This window comes from Sinocyclocheilus grahami, unplaced genomic scaffold (genome assembly GCF_001515645.1).
Source record: "Sinocyclocheilus grahami isolate Dianchi unplaced genomic scaffold, SAMN03320097.WGS_v1.1 scaffold325.1, whole genome shotgun sequence".
Lineage (NCBI taxonomy): Eukaryota > Metazoa > Chordata > Actinopteri > Cypriniformes > Cyprinidae > Sinocyclocheilus > Sinocyclocheilus grahami.
Genome location: NW_015505504.1, coordinates 263,422 through 285,996, shown reverse-complemented (window position 1 = coordinate 285,996; position 22,575 = coordinate 263,422). Strand labels below are relative to the sequence as shown.

The following is a 22,575-nucleotide window of genomic DNA, read 5'->3' as shown; positions in this document are numbered from 1 at the left end:
TTTAGGCTATACATTTTCTTCCATTCTGATCAACTGATCAAGGTGTGGCAACAAATAACAGCCAAAATAAATTAAGCGTTTCAATAACGTTATTTCATGGTCCGCAGTAGCCTAATCTCCACATTCGAAAATGATTCGTTTCTTCTTCTTATTATTATTATTATTAGGCTATTATTATTATAGCTCTTTGCGAACGAATTCGCGAAAGAAACACTAAAAGGCATTGGTGGAGCCAGGATGTTTTGGGTGGCCAGGGGCCAGCAACCAGTCTGGGGTGGCACAGAAATCTTCATTATTTCAATATAAAAATGTGATTGACTATAAAGTATTGGACTGTTTTAGTGCCTAAAACACAACTGAATACAATTAATTTCTACTAAATTGTATTTGAGATATTTGTGAATTAGATCAAGTAATGCTGAGTGAATATGACAATTTGTGTATCATTCCTCACCTCCAGGTATTTTAATAAAGGAGCTCACTATAGGTTTATTGCTTAGTCAGCTTGGTTCTGGTTCTCAAACCCCCCAAAAGCTTGTTCTCCATCGCATACTCATTGATGAGACATGCAGATAGTGATAAGAATTGGTTAATTAAAATTTTTTTTAAAAAGGGACGGAAGTCAACAGCACAAAAACGCCAGATTGTAAAATGAGTTATTTTATGCATTTAAATGGTTTCATTTTCGTTTGTACTTTACAAAATTAAAATATAGTATAAGTACACTGTGTTCATATTTACTTGTGCATTAAATTACAAAAAAAAAAAAAACACAGCTCGCTTCTTATTGTGTAGGCCTATATTGTATATTGTGATCTCGAATTGTACAATATTTTAGTACATGCATTTGAGAGACGTTCTTTAATGTGATGCTATACATAAATGAATGCACTAATCACCTTTTTGGTAATTTCATGATTTAACTGACGACAGAACTACATTGTATGCTCATAGATTATTGCAGGCATTATTTGTGATGAAGCGAGAGCGTGCGCCTTATAATCGCGTAAAGTTGAAAAGTGTGCCCCATGAGCACGGTAAAACAGCTGTCAGGAGAGGAAAGTTTGTTTTACTGACATACAGCCTACAACACCTCATCAGACCGCAGTTCACTGTTGTTCTACTGAAGCTCATTTGACACATGTTCCTTAATTTCCGCGCTCGTTTGATTTGCGCCTGGCGCTGAGGCGAAGATGAAGTACGCGTCTGAAAAGTCTCTCGTCTAATGTGGTCATAAAGAGATAGGCTACAGCGGTTCCGCGTCTTAATAAATGCATTTCTTGTCAAACAAAGGGACAAAACTGCAGTTTTGAGTGGGGTGGCCAAGCTTAGGTCCCGCCCCTGCTAAAAGGACAATTATGACATAAAAAGTTTTCAGCTGATTTTCAAAATCCATAGGCTACTCTAAGGTAAATCTGAATAAAGCATTATGTGTAAAATTCACGCATAGGCCTACTGGATCATAGCTAGAAGTACATCGGGTCGGTGATGGCAGTGCCTATACGAATTAGCAAGTTTGGCGTCTGTCTTTTTTCACTCTCTTTCGGAAAAAGATCGCCAGCATCATGCATTACATGACTGACAGGTAAACACAGACGCAATAAATACATCGAATGGGCGATAATGTAAATAGAGGATTTGGTTAGTTTCAGTGAAGCTCGGATAACCGATCTGTAACATTAGCGTACAATGTCGGTTAGTTGTATAAATATGTAGTTATTTTATCACCTTAACGTCTGATTCAAGAGGAGATACTAAATACTGGTTATATTCTAGCTTTGTTATATTTTATGTAGGTTGAATTCAGGTAAAGTGGGCCGTTTAAGCTTGATTGTAGCCTACTGTGCTCAATTGTTTTACACTTTCAGAGCACAACAATGGTTTTTAATTAAAGGGACACCATTTCTTTAAAACATAATTTTGTATGTAAGGTTGCGCACTAAATGTAAACAATTTTTATAGTGACATGCCCTATTTTGCAAACAACACATTATATGAACTGTATTCAAATCGAAATATTATGACTGGACCTTAAAGTTAACAGAAGTTAAGAAAAGGAAATAAATAAATAATAATAATAAAAAAACCATCTAAACAAAGTTAAAGTTATTTTGTTGTTGTTACTTTTCTTGTACAGAACTTTGGGATACACTAGCTGTAGGCCTATTAGAAACGTGCTCTATAAATAAATGTGACCTTGACCTTGACTATTCAGCTACTGTCCCTCAGTACTACTATTTACGCTACTGTAAAATCTTTCTTTAGTTTTATTCTTTTGGACAACTATCAAAAGGTTTGTTACTAGTGTCTGCTATAGTTCTATGTAGTCTATGACTCACACGTGTACAGCAGCAGTGCCTTTCTAAGCAACACTTTGAAAAACAAGTGTGTTGTGGCCATATTTGAAAATGTAACAGAAATAGGCCTAATTATTCAAACAAATATAACCGCACCTATTACTGGTACTTGTGCTTCTTTTCCCACAAGAAGTAATGTCATTTATTGGTCAGTAGATGGCGCCACTGAACAATCTTTTTGTACAATACAATTTTTTTGTATTCCCATATGCACAAATGAAGAGGTAACCACTTAATATAAAATATATATTTTTTTATTTGTAGTATTATTGTTTTTTATAAAACAAGTTTTAATCAATCTTAAGCGTTGAATAGTGGCAGATAATATTTGATCAGATTGCCAGACATTTGTATCGTCAAAACTAGAGGGGGGGGGGGGGGGGGGGGGATAATATGGAGATTTACTTGTAAATATTAATATGCATTTCTATAGACCTGGCTGATTTTACAATATCATTTGGCAGCCCCTGAAATGGGTCGTATTGACAGTACCTGAGCGGTTGAAGAATAGGCTCATTCAAAGACGTGCATTTACTGCTTGGACGGAGCAAGAACACCTAAAATGCATGTGTAGATTCAGTCGAGTGATAAAGTTTACCCTCTTCAACTTAATGCTGTTGAACTGAATTTATGGAGCAAACTATTTGCTAAAATAACTATAACATTTACAGCACCGCTGGCTGAAATAAGCGTGCGGTTCTGTCCATCAGATGCGCGTGAAAGCTGCATGTGTTACTATAACAAACACTGCGTATTTTCTTTCAGAATCATCATTGGCTGGTAGAAATACAAAAATAGGTTACATAACAGTTTTTACTAAAAAATGAAGATAAGGTAAAGGTGTGAATAATTACATTTTAGACACATTGTCAGTAATTTCACTTAAAAAAAATAAAGCCCTAGGAGAACTGTTGTGCGTCTTTGATCAACACACCGCGGTGTTTCATTAATGAATCCACGTTTTTAAACGAATCGAGAGAATCAATGATTCAGTGAGTATTTTCTTTCAGAATCATCATTGGCTGGTAGAAATACAAAAATAGGTTACATAACAGTTTTTACTAAAAAATGAAGATAAGGTAAAGGTGTGAATAATTACATTTTAGACACATTGTCAGTAATTTCACTTAAAAAAAATAAAGCCCTAGGAGAACTGTTGTGCGTCTTTGATCAACACACCGCGGTGTTTCATTAATGAATCCACGTTTTTAAACGAATCGAGAGAATCAATGATTCAGTGAACCATTCATAAAGGTGGCAACTTGCTTCGTTTCTGAATGAATCAGCTGTTTGAACGAATCGATTGAATGAATGATTGAATGACTCACTGACTTAAGACAGGTATTTGCCACCACCTACTGGCGCTTTTGGTTGTATATAGAGTTTTTTATAAAAAAAAAATATATATTTCACTATTTATTTGTATTTTTGTATTTTTAATTAAAATATTTCTATCTAAAGCTACTTATATTTCAGCTACTTTTCTGTAATGTCTATTCAGTGTTTTTTTTTCTAAATGAACACCATGATAACTATTATCTTTAATAATAACTTTATCTTTAATCGACACACGATGTGAATGTTAATTAATTAATCTCTCTTAATTGGTACATTAAGTAATTAATGAGATTTTTTTCAAATAATCACTTGACAGCCAATCACTTGACCACCCAGCCCCCTGTGTATTTCGCACCCTGACTGTATGCTTACTACATTAAAAGAATCGTACTGTGCAATGTAGGCCTAGGTGTTCTACGCAACACAACCCAAACCTTCCTACATAGCGATACCATCCTTTGACCTGTAGATTGCGCTAATTCACCAAAAATGTGAAAGCCTAGTAGTTGAATCTCTGAACTGAATTTGTGGTGTATCAACGATCTACGCTGTCAAGTGGATTTCTTAAGAAACCGATCTTGGACCTGAAAAAAATAACATCAGTCATTGATATTATATTATATTCGTATCAAAGAGCAACAATTAGCGTATAGCCTAATTATATAATATGTACGTAATTATACAACAGACAATGCATAAAATATGAAAGTGATTATACAACCAGCAGTCAAATACAATGATCTTACACACACCTATGGCTACTCATGTGTATTCAAACACAGAGTTGAGGTGGTACTTTTTCAGCAGTTATAGATTGAATTCAGTTTCTGGTTTCAGGTGTAACTGAAATAAATTCTATAGTACTGACAGGGCTTGTTTGTTGAATAACGCCCATCGATCTGAACCACAAAAGAAGAACATTTAAACAACAATAATGTTGAAAAAATTAACTAGTTAAATGATAATAACTGCAAGTCCACTGAATTAGGTATTGCTCTGACTAGAAGCATCATAATAACCTATAGCCTACATTCAGACTGAGGTGAAATCAAAGCAATGCTCTTATGCCAAGTCAAACTTTCTTACTTGATATTACACTCATTTGATAAGGATTGTAATATCAAGGAAGGAAGTTGCTCTAAATTAACTTTGATTTGGCACAAGAGGCGCTGCTTTGAGTCTAAATGTATTATTTCAGACGGACACTTTTCCTTTACGGCACTCACCCAGCCAACATTTGAATGTGGGGCCCATATGGGTATGAACTGGGCTGAAAAATGGGCCCCATAAAGGATTGTCCGCGGGTTCCATAATGGCCCCATGTCAATTGCCCACATGGATTTCATATAGGATTGCACTTGTCACAAGGTGGCACCCAATTGGACAACATGCACGAGGCCCATCTCGGTTCCAGCTTTAACTTGATAATTATTGTAAGTCTGTCTAAAATGCTAAACGTATAAATAAACACTTGATGTGTTTAAATATGAGTCGTGTTTTTCCGTAGATCATATGCTATAGTTCACCATCATCATCTGCTCACACTTCTGTCACTTGAAACTCTCATGACTTTGAGATATGATGGAAAATGCCCTGCTCTTTTCCATTCAATAAAGTGCATTGTGATCGCTGGCTGTTAAACTCAATTGCAAAAACAAAACAAGTTATTTTTTTAAATGATATAATTTAAATAAATAAATACATACATAAATTTCTATTTTCTAAAACATTTTAGCACATAGTAGGTAAAACGATCCTGTATCTAGGACATGACGTGAGCCAGGACTACCACTGGCACCCCTCAAAAACAGGTGCATGATGCCCCGAAACAGAAATGGAAATTGAAATCGGAAATGGCTTTATTGGTACTGTCATACTTGCAATCAGTTACTTTTTTTTCTTGCCCTGTTCATATGAGAAAAGAGCATGCTGCTTCCTATTTTACTGTTTTGTCACACAGACTTCAGTCAGAAAAGCCCATGTTTTCTTCAAGGTCCATTAAAAAATCAATTCTATAATAGTAAATGACACGGCCAGTTGAGAAACATGACATGACTGTTGTGCCAGTTAGTCACGAAAATTTGATTGGCAAAAGGAGTGTATGAACATTTGAACTAGTTGATGACTAATCTGATGTGAGAAAAACAGAACGATGTTGCCCATTTGACATACCAGGGCATGTCCAGACCTTTAAAAAAATAAAAATCAAATAAATGTCATGCAGGCATGCTTATTGTTTCATGGTCCACTTATTAAAAATTCCTGGTCACACCACATATTACTAACATTATCATCATCATTTCTAAAGATGAAGGCAGCTGTATTAAAAGCGTACACAGATGCACAGAAATGTTTGTTATGTGGAAGTCTTGTTACAAGGTAAAACTCTTTCTCTGGAAAAGAAGGAGGGGCATGTGTGAATTTTTGTTGTTGTTTGTGTATACCTGGTCTGGGAGTCGTATCCAGTCTTCATAGGATCAGCCGTTTTGGCCACTGTGAATGAGATTTATGCTAGTTTTGATGAGATGCAACAGTCAGAAGGTGCTGCTGATCAAGTGCCACTTGCAATACTTGAAATAAAAATAAATAAATGAAATAAAATAAAATAACATTAAAGTGAATTTAAATTTCAAAATAAAATAAATTTAGATAAATAAAATAATATACAAATGTTAATGGGATACATTTAAATTTAGCAAATGTGTTTTATTGTTCTATAAAGTATTTTTTTTTATTTTTTACATAGTGGCAAGGAAAATGTGATTGTGAAAGTACCCACTCACACTTGTTGAAGTACTTTGTTGTTTTGCATGCTGAGGAAGAATAGAAACAGAAAAAAAACATTTGTAGTTGTAGAGGTGAGGCATCAAACTGAAATACACCAGGATGATACATTATGGCACACAAATTCTTGATCTTGTTTGTGCATTTGAGTGCGTCCAGTTGTACAAAGCTGATCAGATTACACAGAAGGAAACAAATCCTTGTACTACCTAAAAGAAAAAGAAAGTAGAAAGGTCAGTTATGCTGATTGCCTGTCAGTCATTCCACCCTTTTAATGTTGCTGTAAACAAAACAGGTTAGGCAGACAATCCATGCACAGTTATCTGGAAGTAAACCTGTGGTCTTTTTGATACAAATTAGGTGTGAAACATTTCTAGTGAAATAGGAAAAGGAACGTGTAACCATATGAAATATTTACAGTGAAATTCTGGTTTTATCTCAGCCATACAGTTGATTTAGTTAGAAGTGAGGCACATTATCTAACGTGTCATCAGCTTTTTACTGTGCAACTGTGTGCATATTTGGAATTCACTTGAGACTTTTAATCATGCTTGGGTTTTTGAGTCAGAGCTGAAGAAGAAAAAGCGAAAATGCATTAAAGCATTAAACTGACTGTTGACTAGATTACATGCAATATTTACATTTATTCATGACAACAGTCTCTCCTGCCTTTTGGACACTCACCCACACATGTATTAGTAATGTGACCTGCTAGTTTCTGTCATTTTTTTCTTTTGTCTTACCTTTTTTGGGGGGTATGTTGGGGGGGTGATATCAGACATTTGATGTGTAACATGTGTAACTATATTTAAAAACACAAAGTGGGGGATCAGGACCCAAATCAAATACTGTCTAAAAGAAAGTTGGAAGCATTTTTAGAAAAAAATTCAATTTGTTAACATCTTAATTATACAAACTGAAATGTTAATAAATAATTAAATAAATAGATATAGAAAATAACATTAACCTAGATTAATAAATACTTTAAAAGTATGGTTCATTGTTAGTTAATGATAGCCAATGCATTTACTAATATTTACATGAACAAATTGAATCTTATTGTAAAATATTACCAAGTAATGTATTAAAATTTCCACTGGATTGCTCTTAAAAGGCTTCCAATGATGTAAGATCTGACAGAGCAGGATTTCTGTCGCCTTGGTCCTGACTCCTGTGTGATAAATCATCATTGAATGTTGCTTTTCCAGACCTGTTGGGTTCGCTGGAAAAGATGGTGCCAGTTGTACTTTCAATTTTCTTGTAGTCACAGATACATAATGACTGCAGTTCAAAGTGATTTATGGATAAGACAAGAAAGAAGTCAAATGGAAAGCAGCCAATCTGGCCAATAGCCCGTGAATGTTGTCATTAGTATTCAAATTACACAAGTCTTTCTGTAAGTAGGCAGTTAATTACATTAATATAGCATAATAACATCAAACGGATGTGTAAAATCAGTTTTTAACACAATATTATTTTTTTTTAGGTGAACTAGTCCTTGAAGGCTTATAGTAGGTCAACTACGAAACCAGTTATCTTTGATGTGCTTTTTAAAATTGTTTCGCCCCAATTGAAACATATTACATTTTAAAACCTTTCCACATGTTAGCAATCATACATCACATTTCTTTACCTAATAAGCACAGGATTAAAGCCATGTTAACATGAATTAAATGGAAAAAAACTGATTGTTTTCTAGGTTTCATATACATTTTCCCTTAGAATAAAAAAGATAGGATTTGCTTTAAACCCAGTTCCATTTAGAAATTGCTAGGAAATTTCACAAATAATTACAAAGAAACTGCAAGTAAAACATTGAATTAAATTTGAATTTTTTTTAAGTAGAAAGACTGAAATGGTGTAAAATGTTGTCGAATAATCTCTAACTTTACAGTGTACTCAATACACTTATCAACTAATTCTTGAACAAAATGAACATAAATATTGCATGCCATCAAGGTTATGTACATTCTTGAGATAACAACACTATGTTTTATGCATTTAAACTACTTTTGGCCCAGTGCTGCGCTGGCCACTGTTGACAGGAACTAAGCTTCTGGGTTTCAGAGAATGACTTACTAGCAATTACTGAATGCATGAAGTTTTAAGTCTGTACAGGAAGGCAATGCAAATACTCTGAACATGTCACACACACACACACATACACACACACACACACACACACACACACACACACACACACAACTCATGTGTCATGTCATTTACAGCAAGTCAAGTTCCACTCTTTCTTTCTCGGTGGTGTGTTTTCACATGCTTCTCTCTGTTTCTTTCTTTTCTGCCATAAAAGGGCCTCTTGCAACTTCTCCTAAGATGTATTCAAAGTGGTGGTTTGTCATGCTGTCAATGACAGATGTAGTCTCTCTCACTTGTTGTCTGTCGTTCTCTCACACATACCCTGCTGAGGTGTGTTTGTTCTGGTCTGAGGTGTGTGTGTGGCGTGGGACTCTCCCTTCATGTGTGCACCCTTGAGGGGAGAAGAGGGGAGCCAGTGACAAAAGGAAACAGATAAGCGTTGTACTCAGAGAGGACGGAGAAGATGTGAGGCATTACTTACTGTAACTGCTTTGTCTTCCGTTCCTGACATTTATGTTGATCATACCACAGTTTTACCTGCTGATAGAGACTAGAAGAGCGGTTTAGTAAAAGTACAGGTCAGCATTGTGTGGGAATGGTGACTGAGCATGACAAACTGCCAGATAAGTTACTCAAATCAGTGCTTTGCTTCATATTAACCTCCAGTTTCACAAATAGTAGAACTAAGTTAATTTTACATAGTTATATAACTGAAAGCTCTTCTGAACACAACTGTATAGTTCAACAAAATTTGTTTTGTTTTATTGGAGCGGGGCTAACCAGCATTTAGGTGCTTCAGAAAGTCAAAATTTAACTTGAACTGATGTCAAAGTTTCTTCAGCCATTAAACATGACTTATTATCATCTTTTATTATATAATAGCTAAGAGGAGTTCATTTGAAACCAAAACTATGTTTTTACTGTAAATTCCACTATAAGTAAGAGTAGGTAAAGGTTGAAGGTGGTTTTATTTTTTTTTTCATGTCAAAATGAAAAACAGTGTTGCATGTGATAGTAGGCATTTTTGATCAGTCCTAGCTGATGAGCAACGATTTCAGTTCCTCTACTTTCTAGAAATACGACCACAGAGATCAACTTTTGTGTGGGACTTTCAAACGAATAAGCCTGATGGGTGTTGTATGAGTGTGTGGGTGACATAGTTAAGTCATTAACAGCATAAGACAGAAAGAGTGAGGTCTTAGACAAGTAATGTTTAATGTGCTACATTATAAAAGTTTGTCAAAAATAGGTTCTCACATATAAAGTATCAACATCTTTTGGACGGAGTCAAAAAATAAACTAGGATAACAAAAGAAACACTAAAAGTCACTGTACAAAAGTCACTAAGTAATGGAACCGTCTTGTTTCTAAACCCGGCTGTAGCTAACAATCAAATATCCTGCACTTGGATCTAGTTCCTGCTTGTTCCTGTGCTGATATCAAATAAATTAAAAAAGCATAAAATATGAACCTGACCATTTAACTTTTTAGTATGAGGTACTGTTGTGTCTGTAGTTCTGTAGTCTATAAAAAAGTATTGCAATCTTCATGATTGGCAAATTCAGTTCCAGCTACATTGATTTGATCATTTTCATAGTGCTAACAATACTTGTTTGGATTAAAGAGACAACAGTAAACATTGGTAGACACAACCAAGTAACAATATAACTAAGAAAACAAAGAATTTTTCTCTTATTTTAAATATGAAATTAAAACTGAGGCATGTTCTCTTTCCAATGTCAAAAGGGTTCAGGACTTGTTTGTTGAAGAGAAAACCAAACATTTTCTTCTGCCATATTATCATTACAATCTACAGTGAATCATCCCTTGAAAAGATACTGACAGTACATACAAGGATTACGTCCAGAATTTTTTAACACCAGGTAAAATCATACACACATACTCATACTGTACACATTCGCATCCACAATGAATGGAATGGACGGGAAAATCCAGTCCTTTTGGGACTGTCACATAGTGTCCATAGTGGGATTAACACATTATTCCTGAGAATCCCTGTATTTTTTTTAAAGAATTAAAGAAGTAAAAAAAAACATAAAAAAGAGAAGGACACATATAAACAAGTATTAAAACATTTGATACAGTGCTCAAATAAGAAAAAACAACAACAACAATAAGTTAAGACAAACTCACACAAATAGACTTTCACATGGGTTTGAAAACCAGCTGAAGTATGAGGACATTATAATCACATCTTCATTCTATAACAGGTCAGAGGGTAGAAGTGCAATCACTTGACATAATTTTCAAGTCTTTGGAAACACTTTGTTTGGTGCGGCTTTAATTGGCTTGGTTTACGCATCTTCTCTCTGATTTTTGGTGTCAACTAGGGAATACTCTGTGCATAGATAGCAATTTTTTGGGTTTCTGGAAGACCTGAACAAGCTATATGTCATCCTTTCAACATTTTCCCTCATCTACACCTCCTCAGTCTTTATAGAGGGCCGGTAGTTGAAGTGTACCACGCTGGCTCTCTCTTGGTGATGACCCATGGCGGTTACCCCATGAGGTACTACAGCAAAAGCTTTGAGGAATCCAACGTCCTCCTTCCCCTCACTGCTCTCCAAAGTTATAGCCAACCATTTTTCCAAGACAGCATCCACCTGAGCCTCTCCAGCACTCTCAGGCAGTGCCTCAGCCTCCTGACTGGCATCAAAGCGCTCTACCATCTCTGCTGCTTGCCTCAGCTCTGGGATTTCAGGACGGGCAGCGGGGCAGAAGCCGGAGCGCTGATGGAGTTTCAGAGAGAAGCGATGGATGAAGCCCCTAGTGCAGGCTTGGCAGGAGTGGGGTCGGTCACGGGAGCTGTGCAGCCGACGGTGGAGTTTGAGGTGAATGTACTGGGTAAACTTCACCCCACACAGCTTACACTGATATGGCTTCTCCCCAGAGTGCAGGCGTAGGTGGGTTTTCAGGTTGCTGGTGCTGCTGAAGCGTTTGTGGCACACCTGTAGACATTCAAAGAGAATATTATAAGATCCTGTAATTCAAAAGCAAACAAGAGGCAGCAGACAAGAACAGAAGGCAACCTCTCTGCTGCCTTATACAATTGCCTTGTTGTTGCTTTGGTATGTAGACAGTGAGCCAGTCGTGTTTTTTCACTAAAGGACTGTATTTATTTTCGGTGGTCAAGATGAATGAGTAGCACAGGCTGACGCCACTGTCACACCCTCTCTAGTTACTGTACAACAAAGCGTTTCTCTTAAAGGAAACAGGAGTGACAAGGTAAAGTTTCTGTCAGAAATAAGCAATGTTGTGTGTGTGTCATTGCATGTTAACAGAGTATAACTGTCATCTGATGCCCTTTATCTTGATTTTCTTTCACAGCATATACACTCACCTGGCACTCATGGGGTTTCTCGCCTGTGTGGACCAAGTGATGTTTCTGTAGGTGGGCTAGTTGGGTGAAACTCTTTTTGCACAAGTTGCACTGGAATGGCCTCTCTCCACTGTGGACCCTCAAGTGCACCTTTAAAATGAACATACATACTCTTTAGTCTTACTCAGTTCCATATCTTTCAAAAACAACACTCTAAATCATGTACATTCTACTCACTTTGAGGTTGGACAGTTGACTGAAGGTCTTGAGACAAATGTTGCATTCATACTTGATTTTGCCATTCTGCTTCTTGAGTGGGTACGGGAGAGACTTGTACCCAGGTGCTGGTGGAGAGGACGAGGATGAAGGTGACATGCTCTTGGGTGTAGCCAGGCTGAGGTTGATGGCCTCTTCATATTCAGAGAGAGGCTTCTGGAACGTTTGCTGAGGGGATTGCTTTGGCTGAGGTGAGAGTTCGGGTGTTGCAGGGGCTCCTCGGGGTGGAGTATTTGGGATTCTTTCCTTCAGACTTCCATGAAGTGGGGTAGGATAGGGCAGTGTAACTGGTAACAGACCTGGTTGGGGTATGGAAGGGTAGGGCAAGCCATCACTACCCAGGAATCCGTTGTACCGGAGACCCCCTTTTGAGGGCAACATGGAAGGGAAGGGAGGGGAGTATGGAGGCAACAGCAGACGTGAATAATGAGGACTGTATGGTGGTAATAAGGGATATGGAGCTTGCAGGGGTCTAGGTGAGGGCAATGAAGGGTATGAGATCAGACCTTCTCGATGACCATAGAGGCCGTGTAAGTGGAGAGGGAGGTCTTGCGGTGGGGACAGGGCGGGATATGGGTGAATTCTTATGTTCATCTCTTTCTGGTTGGGATGTGGAGAATAGACAGGCTCTGGTGAAGCAGCTTTGTGGATCTTCTTGCTGAAATCCACCACCTGTTCATCCGGTGTGTCAGGTGGCGTGTCCCTCTCAATAACCTCTACATCGATCTTTTCGTCCACTTCATCTTCCTGTCCCTCACTTTGAAGTTTGTGTGGGCTTTGGGGCTGTTTAGGGTAGTAGGTGTACTGAGGTAGGGGCTGCTTCTGATACTCAAAATCAGGTATGTACTCTGGAGAATGAGAGAGAAAAAAAATGTCACACAGTGTAAGTTGTAGTGTGAATGCTGACAGACAGCAGAGGTGAGAATCCAAGTATGAAACTGGTGTGGGAAGTCTTGTTTGAGACTCAACCCATTTCACATTCAACAAATCTTCTGTCGCTGAAATTGACCAAGCAGGTCAAAGTCTTTGCAGAGCAACAGACCGGTCACCCATCGAACAGGCCTGTATGCCTGTATGTGATACACCTACTCATAACCATCCTCCTCAAATGCTCACTTATGGTAAATGGAAGCTCTTTCAGTTTAAAGCTGACAGGCAGAAGATATCTGACTGGTTTCTTTTTGACAAAGAGATAGTACTGCTTTCACGTAGCACCTAGATTACAACCGTGTGGGTGTTCGCAGTGTGGGTGTGTATGTTTGTGAGGTGGAGGGGCATATGTATGTGTCGGAAGAAAGGAGCCTCGTGTGACGCCAATAGTTCTCACTCAGAAAATACTCTGACTCACTATAACAGCAGATGTCCTCAACCATGGGAAAAATCCTACAATACCACTTTAGCACTAACTGTTACTTACTGTTATAAAGGAAATCGAGATAAGGTCAAATTATTACTGTCCTTTCACTCTAGAGATTGTAAAAACAAAGCCACAACAGCTAGCTTTTTTCAGTAACCTTTGTGGTGACTCAGACAAAACATGCTAAATCATGGAGAGTAGTACAAGGCTCATCTGTGTCACACAGCAATGGGAAGATTACACAAACATATTATAACCCTTGTGGTCAAAGCTTGTTTCCTCAAACCTGATGTAAACCAATCTGGTGCAACATTTACAGGCATCGTCTAGGTATTTCCTAACTACCGCGAGGAAAGTGAAAATGGATATTTGAAACTTTGAAGAGCACAACAGCACAAAGCAACTTACAAACATTAATACAAATTCTAAAATCTAAACAATGGAGGAACACAGATGAACAGAAGCAACAGACATTTACTATGTTTTATGTTAGACTAAGTATCAGCAGATGTGTTCTAAGAAATTAATCTATATTTATGCCAAAGTCCATAAAAAATTTAAATGATGTAATATTACGCTTTCTAAAACTGAATATACAGATTTCTTTAAACCTCACACAGGAAGTAAAACTTGTTAACGCAGACTGAATGATATTAATTGAAAAAAATGGCTCTGAAAAGGCTAATGTGCTTCACAGTGCCTGACTTTCTAAAGAGGGATATTTAATAATCAGGTGTAATTGTTCAGTGAAAGCATCACCAGTGAGAGGAGTATACGTGTCAACATGACTCAGGTAATGGTCCTTAATAACAGCACACAAAATGAACACATAGACATACATACATTCCGAGGAGTGAATAAGACAGGAAATAGCACAGTGCCAGTGTGAGATTGAATCAATGTGACATAGGGAGTATCGCATGTCATCTCCTTAGATAGAAAATCCAGAGGGTCCATCATTTTGTCATAAACATACACATGCTTACTCATACTTACGGATCATACACATTCATAAACAGTTTCATTTACAGTCACTTTCATTGCTTACTACCTCTAGAGTTTCAAATGACATTTAAAGAATCAAAATTAATTATCATATTGTGTGTGTGTGTTTGTGTGTGTAGTGTTATATTATATATTAGATCAAACTAATGTAACAATTTTTTTAGAACAGACTTATCAACGAATAAAAGCCTGGTACCACCGTAACTGTGTGATGAATGTTGCTATTGGTGGCATAATATCATAATGGTCAAACCTATATAAGACACTGCCACAAGAAAAAAAAAGTTAAAATAAACATCCTCCCTGAATATCAGCATAAATAATGTACACAGAAGAACTGAGGGTGCCCATTTAATTGCTGATCTTTTAGAATAAAGGCATTAAAAAGTCACCTGATTCAGAAATAGAGGAAAAGACAGAGACCAGGCACAGTATAAACATTATCTTGGGTGAGAGTGCACAGGAGGGGCAATATACAAAGATAACTCAGGTGACTAATAATTCCATAGTTTCAAAAAAGCCAGAGAGAAAGCAATAAAGAAATAAAATTAAAAGGAAAAAACTATCTACATAAAAACCAACATTTTATCCAGTTTTTCCCTCCCTAGTGCCAAATAATGTGGGATAATTCCAGAGCCCATGACTCACTTGGCTTCAGACTGTCTGGTTGCTCTTGCTGGCCGCACAGTCTCTGGGAGAACTCCGGACTGTACCACACCAACAACTCCTGCTTGGGCTCCACGGGCTGGATGGTGTAGAAGAAGATCTCCTGGCCGTTTTGACAGGCCACCAGGTTCTCTTCGGCCAGCGATCGTGCTGGGTTGACGTACCGCATCCAGTTGCTGCGGTGGACATCGTAGCCATCAATGAAGTGGTGTAGGCGTCCACCACTGTAGATCTGGATGGAGAGAAAGGAAATCACGTTAATGCTTCATGCTAGTCTGCAATGTTAACAATGCCATCATAATTAAACATTACAATTTTAAAATTTGATCTTTTAAAAAATAAAAATTAACACATTATACAAACAACACATTATACATTGATTTCAGTGACAATATGTAAATACGTTTTAAATAAAGTTGTTACAAATTATTCTTCACCTCTGCCATGAACAGAACACTCTTCAAACAGCTGTTTATATCAATTCCTCTGTGTCTTCTAACCTGTGAAAGTTTATGTGTGTGTGTGTGTGTGTGTGTGGCTTGTCCCGCAGAAAATGTGTGACTAACTTTGTGTGTCAATGATGTCAAGCTCTTTATAAAGCGCTGGGTGTCAAAACGTTCTACACATGCTGCCAGTCACACGCGCTTCTCCTCCCCTGTCTCCACCCACTTTTATTCTAATTTGTATATGGGGGAATTCACTGCTGAGATGTGCCAGGGCATGTTAAGTCCCCTATCGCAGACACTCCTTTTAGCAGTTACACCCTTGAAGACTCATAAACACAAACACACTTTCACCCACACGAACAGTCTGCTCTTCACATCCGTCCACCTGCCTTTGGTCACGTGACATGCTGTGTCATTTCATTGCTTTATGGCAACAGGAAGTCAGTATGGATTTACAGGAAACGGAGAAAAGAAAAGGACAGCTCAGACTAAGAAAACCCACGGTGACACACACGAATGTCAAACACACTCGTGCCTGCATGCATGTATGCCCTCACACGAGCACAGCCACACATATAAACACAAACAAACACACAGATATATCTAGTGCCCTTGGCAGGGAGATAAAGAGACTGAAGTTCACTTGCATGCTGATATGACAACAGAAATGTAAGAACTGAAAAGAAAGTGATTGTGTGTGTGTGCGTCTGCCACTCAGTCTCTGTGCAGGAATCCCGACTTCTCTAAAACCTGTCCACAAACCAAAGACTTGCGCTATTCTTTGCGTTTTTGTCAAATGGTTTCGAAATAGCTATACTTGGTAACTTCTGCTGAGTAAACCATTGTATGAGAACAAAGCAGGAATCTACAACAAACAGGATAAGATCTCTCAGAGCTTCCTCTGTGTTTTCCAAGTAACCTCTTGAGTGTTCAGCAAACTAAGCCTAATAGGAATAACTACTCTTAGTGCATGTGTGCATCTGAACTTAAGCGAGTATTTGAAAAAGACAATTGTGTTGAAGAAACCAAAGCATATTTGGATGTATTTGAGCATGAATGAATACGCTTCCGGCTCCTTTCAGCTAAAATTCTCTGGAAAGTCAGTCATGACTGGTTTGGCAGCTTTTCACTCAGTAGACTCGGTGAAAGATTAGATCAACAATGAAGTCACTTACCCTCCAAAAATATTTCCTGTTGGTCTGAAGGGGCACATTTTCTTTGGTGTGAATAACTCCTTGAAGAGGTCCGAATCGTGTACCTTGAGGTATGTACTCTTTGCTAAAAACGCCAGTCACCTGCAAGAATGAAGAGTGGCACTTGTGAACCAACTTATTCAGGGAGGAATAAAAATAAATTATTATTGATCTATTCACTTTGAACAGGAAATTGCATTGCATGATTTCAATGAGGCGTGCTTGGTTGGTAAGCTTCATAGGTGACCTAAGGTAGCACACTATCCTCGCAGGTTAATGAGTTAAGTAAATAAATAGACTTATACTTTCCCTGCTCTACTTGGACCCTAACCTAGAAACATACAGCTGTCCTCAATAACGCCTGACCCATTTGACCCTGCTGACAAAAGTTGTGTGGTATTGACAAACAATCCTGTCTGAGGTCCTAAAAAGACAAAAAAGGAAGCAGAGGGAAAATAGAAGACAAAATGGAACAGGTGGTCCACTCTCAATGCTCTGTAGAAACCAGAAAGTAGGCCTGTAAATAGGTCACACTGTGGTGTGGGGATCAGTTGCCCCCTTTATATCATCAAGCCACTCCTGCACTTATTTAACTCTTATGATAAGTTTACATGCAACAATTTTAGATGAAAAGTCCACTTAAAGCATAGTTATGATGGTTGAAATTAGATTTGAGGCAATAGGAAGGAATGATGTGTTCCAAGAAGCACCAACAGGAAGGATAGTTTGGGGGGCACAGTTATTGGCTGGAGACGAAAGCTGTGGCGACAGTAGAATTGTGCATCGTTAGTGTTGCGTGACTAATTGGTAGGTCTTTAGTGATTAACTGCTCAGAGAGGGTTTAGGGAGTAAAGGGAAGGGGGTAGGGGAGTGAGTGTCAGACCAACGGCACCACGCCACCCCAATGCACATGCTGAAGCACTCAACCCTCCATCCAAACATGACCCCCCCACCCCAAGCTGTCCAAGGATCTTCGGTCCAAACAAAAGTTAATCAGTCAAGCTTAACCTACATCCTTCGGCTGAGATTCTGCAAGTGTGTGCATTTGCGCGTTTGTGTCCTTCCTGACCCTGGCATAGATCACCCCATCTGCCACGTGCCCCCCTTAGTTAGGCACACTTCTCAAACTAAGGGTCAGGGAGCATTGTTTATACGCCCCCTTTGATGCATGACTGTTTAAATTTGTGCCTTTGCCCGCTAACACCTTCTAAAAACTTCTATCTTGTTAGTTCCAATTTAGCTTTCAGTTTGAAATAAAAGGAAAATGTAAAGAAAAGTATCAGTGTTTAATGCTCATTGTATCAGCATCTGCTAGCTGCTAAAATCAGACAACAGTCGAGAGATAACAGAACGTGCAGTCGTAACGCACTAACGACACATTAAAGCAGCAAAACGCAGACTTTCACAAATACAAAATCTTTGGAATGTGTGCGTATGCATCACAGAAACCATCTAGCGGATGACTAGCACCCTGGTCACTATGCTAATGCCATTTACAACGTAAGAGCAATGCTTTTGACAGAATCAGCAGAGACAAGAGGAATAGCTTGCACAGAAATGGGAAGTGTGTAATGGCTCTCGAAGTATTTGTAAATTTCAACTAGTGCGATTACAGAGATCAGCTGTTAGTAAAAGTTTTTTTTATATATGTGTCTGACAGCGATTCTAGTTGTGCCTCAATCTATCATGACAGGAAATATGTTGTTGTATCGTTGTTTTTATCTCCATGCTTAAAAAAGGAGAGTCAGCGTGGGAAAAGATGAGAATGAGAATATAAACCAAAGACATAAAAGAGTTTGTGAAAGAAAAGGGGAAGAGAAAGAAACTATTTAGTGCAGACCAAATGATAATAAAAAATAATAAACTATATATACACACACACACACACACACACATATATATTCACTGTATGGAGTACAGCAGCGTGAACATTTTACAAAACCTCTCCTTCAGTGTTTGACGGAAGAAAGAAAATCAGTAAGTAACATAATTTTAATATCTGGCTAACCTTGAGGTCTTAACACAAGCTGAAAAATGTTAACACATTCTGTCTTAGCATATTTTGTTGAGATAGACCAGTATATGTACATGTGTGCGTATGCATCCTCCCTGAGCTGATGACCACAATTTCACACCTTTAAAAAGAGCAGGGGCAATTGAAAGAGGAACTGACTTTCACCTGCGAAGGAGGGAAATTGGATCATGCAGAAGACAAACAGAGCAGTGACAAAATGCATGAAGACGCAAAAGAAACCATAGCAAAGGTGTGAAGAATGACACAGTCAAATGTGTTTAAACAAGAAAGAGATAGAGATAAGGACAATGATCAAAAAACAGAAATAGAGAATTTTTAATAATGCAGCCATGGTTAAATTTTATTGACAGCACTGCAGTAATCTTATTTTAATACTAAATTTACGAAGTTTGTTAGATACGCCACAGTTAAAGGTAAATAAGTAAGACACAGTCACAAAATAAACCCAACAGATTATTCAGGTATCATCCTAAAGGAGTTTATTGTGAAATTTGACTGGTTAAAATAACCGTTAATGAAAAATAAGTCTGATATTTTTTATGAAAGATATATTGATTTGAGTTAAGATGAAGGTTTAAATTAAAAGTATCGTGTGGATGCCAAGGACAACGGAGTAATTCAACTGCAAAAAAAATATTACAGAAAGCGATGTAATATAACCTTCTGAGACGCACACCAACAAAAAACAAATGGATAGCCAATGTGAAAGCTCACTGAAAGCAGAGTGAGTGTGTGAATGTCAGGTAGAGAAAGAGTTAATGTGATTAAGCTGTTACCTCATAGGTCCTCTACCTGCCTGATCCCTGACCTGCCAATGGCTGTGTCATCGTCACACTGACCTACTGAACCACACCTCCCAGGGCCCTCATACAGTTCGAAAAGATGTCAAGAAGTATCTGATACTTTGAATTGAACAATCCCTTTTCATGGAACTTTATTTTTATACATCTAAAGGGTTACGGCTTAATGGTTAGGTATCTAGGCTCAGACAGAGGTGAACCTGAGGAACTGAAACACCTTCATATGTTTGCAACAAAACAGTATCAGAAATGACTTTGTTTTTTTTTTCTGACAAGACAATACCAATTCAGTAGCACCTATGCACTATCTGAATCTGTTTTGTTAATATCTGCTCCAGGAAAGCATATAAAGTGAAAGCAGTGTTGCACAAGCTGCTTTAGGCAACAAGTGTTTATTAAATAATGAGGAATCAAACGTATGTTGAAATAAAGGAATTGGGAATGTAGTGTACACAGCTAAAGCGGCAGGCTATTGTACCTGGTTGTCAGCGCTGTACTGGAAGGTGAGGTTCCGAGGAATGGAGGTCATGGCTTTGGGAAGGCTGAAGCTGGGTTCGGATGCCTGGTCTTGGACGATGTAGGTGCAGTTCAGTGCAAAGTCTACCTCCCTCCACTCGCTCATGTCCTCTAGAGATGCCTCCAACTTCATTTTCTCTCTTTCCCTTTTCAGTTGCTTCTCTGCGGTATCTTTTTTGTAGATTTTCTTGTATAAGCCGTTTGGTATATTCTCCTTTGGTTTGTGTTGCTTTGGTTCTCTGTTGGAGATGTCCTCCTTTTGCTTTATTTGTTAGTTAAAGATCTAAAGAAAACCCAAAAGATGTATTTAGACATACACATTTCCTTTCAGGTGTACAATGGATCGCAATACACACCTTACATAATACAATATACTTGTCTGTTGCAATACAATATAAATGTATTTTTATACTGTGAACCATTTATGTGGCTAGAAATGAAACATACACCTAGCCAGAAACACACATTAACGATTGTTATGTATAATCACATAAAACAATTAGATGAGTAATTCATGAATGAGAATAAATTAGACATCACAGATGTAAGAAGTATGATGCCAAATGTGATAACCCTGACTTTTATGACAAATGTACTGTATTATTTTATGAGTGTAGTCACTGACATATAACATTTAGCGCTATTGTGTCTGTAGGCCAGAACTAGGAGTATTTTTTAAGCTTTGTACAGGTAATTATTTCATATTCATTGGTGATCTCATTTTGACTAAATCAGATTTTTTTTCTTTCTATGAATGAAATAAATAATAATAAAAAAAAATTTCCAAACTCACTTCACATTCATTCAGCTGTTGCATCCTCAATATCTTTGGTTAGGTCATCTCTGCTTTTCTGTTGCCCAGTCACTCTGTCATCTTGTTTGATTTCTCTCCAGTTTCCATAAATTCCAAAGAATCTTCCAACAGCAATTCCCCTCTGATATTTCAAACTCTCTTGTCCGTTGCCTACTGTTACTCAGACTGTCCACGCTGAGCTGTGCCAGACTTTTGAGTTGCAAAGACTAACCAATCAGCATCTGGCTTTAATCATGTGACCGCCAGGATTAGTCAAAGGTGATCCAATTGGGACACTGGAAGTATTTCGGACACAGCAAGCCCAAACGTACACATCAACACCTTCAGCAGACAAAGGATTGTCTTGGACAATCTGAATGCAGTTGGACAACTGAGTAAAAACAGATGGTTGGATCACTGAAAACACACCAATGGACTTTTGCTTGGATGGACTCTTAATGAGCAATCTGGTCCTAACCCAATTAGACCCCCCTCCCTTCAAACACACACATGCTACAAGCACCTCTGTGACCTAGATCTAGACCTGGCCTGGTGTGTGATACTCTGTTGTGGCCAGTAGTGGAAGAGACGGAGACAGGAAACAAAGCAGGTCAAACTGAGGAGCTTCTCAAACACCTGTCTGAAGGGTTTCATCCCTCTGTCAGGATGCCACATGCACAAATTCTGAAACAGAAACCTCGGTCCAGTCTAAACTCATCAGTTCTGACCTGGAACGTTCGGACCATGTAAATTCATCAGGCCTACTATGAAGACCCATGGGCATCAGTAAGCAGCGGTCTAAAAAAAAAAGGGAACTCAAACAGCATGAAAAGAGTTACAGTCCAATAATGAGCCTATTTTTAAAATAAAAATTCTAATAATTCATTATTTAAATATGAAGAAAAAATTATTTGCAGTCTTGTTTTCAAATACAAATATTTAAACATTCTTACAATCTAGATACATTTACTTGAGAAGTCTTGAATTTTTTTTTGCTTAAAACAAGAAAAAAAATCTGCCAATGAAATGAGAAAAATAAACTTTGAATCAAGTTTTTTATACTCCACTGGCAGTAAAAAAAACAATACATTTTCAGTAAACACTTAATATCTTAAGTCATTTTGCTAAAATATAAATGTATCTTGATTTAAGAATGTTTAGATATTTATACGAAATATAAGAAATATTTCAGATTGTGCACTACTTCTAATTTCTTCTCAAATCATGCTGTAGAGCATAATCATCACTCAAACAGTAATGGTGATAATATCATTTCAAATAAAAAATAAAAATGTTTGGACACCACTGTAACTCTGAATAAAATGTGGTATGGAGTGGCATTCAGCAGAACTTTTGGGGTGGGTGGGGATGTAAATATTTGCATGCTATGAATTCACGCTTCAGAACGAAGTGAAAGAATCGCTTCATGTTAGGAATCTTTGTGGAAATTCTCTTCCTTGTGTTTCACCACCTAATATAGAACTTGGATTGTTACTGAACTTCTGCCCATAAAAAGTAAGATTACTTATGTCAATCATCATATTCACCTTTAAAAAATGCTCTTCTATGACTACA

The 22,575-nt window shown here is 37.8% G+C and overlaps 1 protein-coding gene across 2 annotated transcripts; it reads right to left on the bottom strand.

The window, feature by feature from the left end:
- Positions 1-173: 173 nt before the first annotated feature.
- On the bottom strand, positions 174-21,373 carry LOC107602378 (PR domain zinc finger protein 1-like). Of its 2 annotated transcripts, XR_001611028.1 has the most exons (9): positions 21,001-21,373; positions 20,170-20,490; positions 16,839-16,958; positions 15,200-15,449; positions 12,151-13,037; positions 11,935-12,063; positions 10,426-11,542; positions 5,565-5,571; positions 174-185 (listed from the first exon to the last, which is right to left on the bottom strand). XR_001611028.1 is itself a non-coding variant. In XM_016294861.1 (7 exons), exons 2-7 carry the CDS (start codon positions 20,338-20,340, stop codon positions 11,012-11,014), a joined length of 2,088 nt encoding a protein of 695 aa, XP_016150347.1. In that variant the 5' UTR covers positions 20,341-20,490; positions 21,001-21,373; the 3' UTR covers positions 9,776-11,011. The 2 variants fall into 2 exon arrangements, 1 of the variants encoding a protein (XP_016150347.1); XM_016294861.1 differs by lacking the exons at positions 174-185; positions 5,565-5,571 and having other exon boundaries at positions 9,776-11,542.
- Positions 21,374-22,575: the final 1,202 nt, after the last annotated feature.

Bases quoted from the DNA above. Each gene is read 5' to 3' on its own strand.
- LOC107602378 (XM_016294861.1), bottom strand. From the start codon at position 20,340: ATGAAGTTGGAGGCATCTCTAGAGGACATGAGCGAGTGGAGGGAGGTA. The intron at 16,959-20,169 runs GTACAATAGCCT...TCATTCTTGCAG, and splicing joins AGTACAGCGCTGACAACCAG to GTGACTGGCGTTTTTAGCAA. The intron at 11,543-11,934 runs GTGAGTGTATAT...GAATGTCTACAG, and splicing joins AGAAACCCCATGAGTGCCAG to GTGTGCCACAAACGCTTCAG.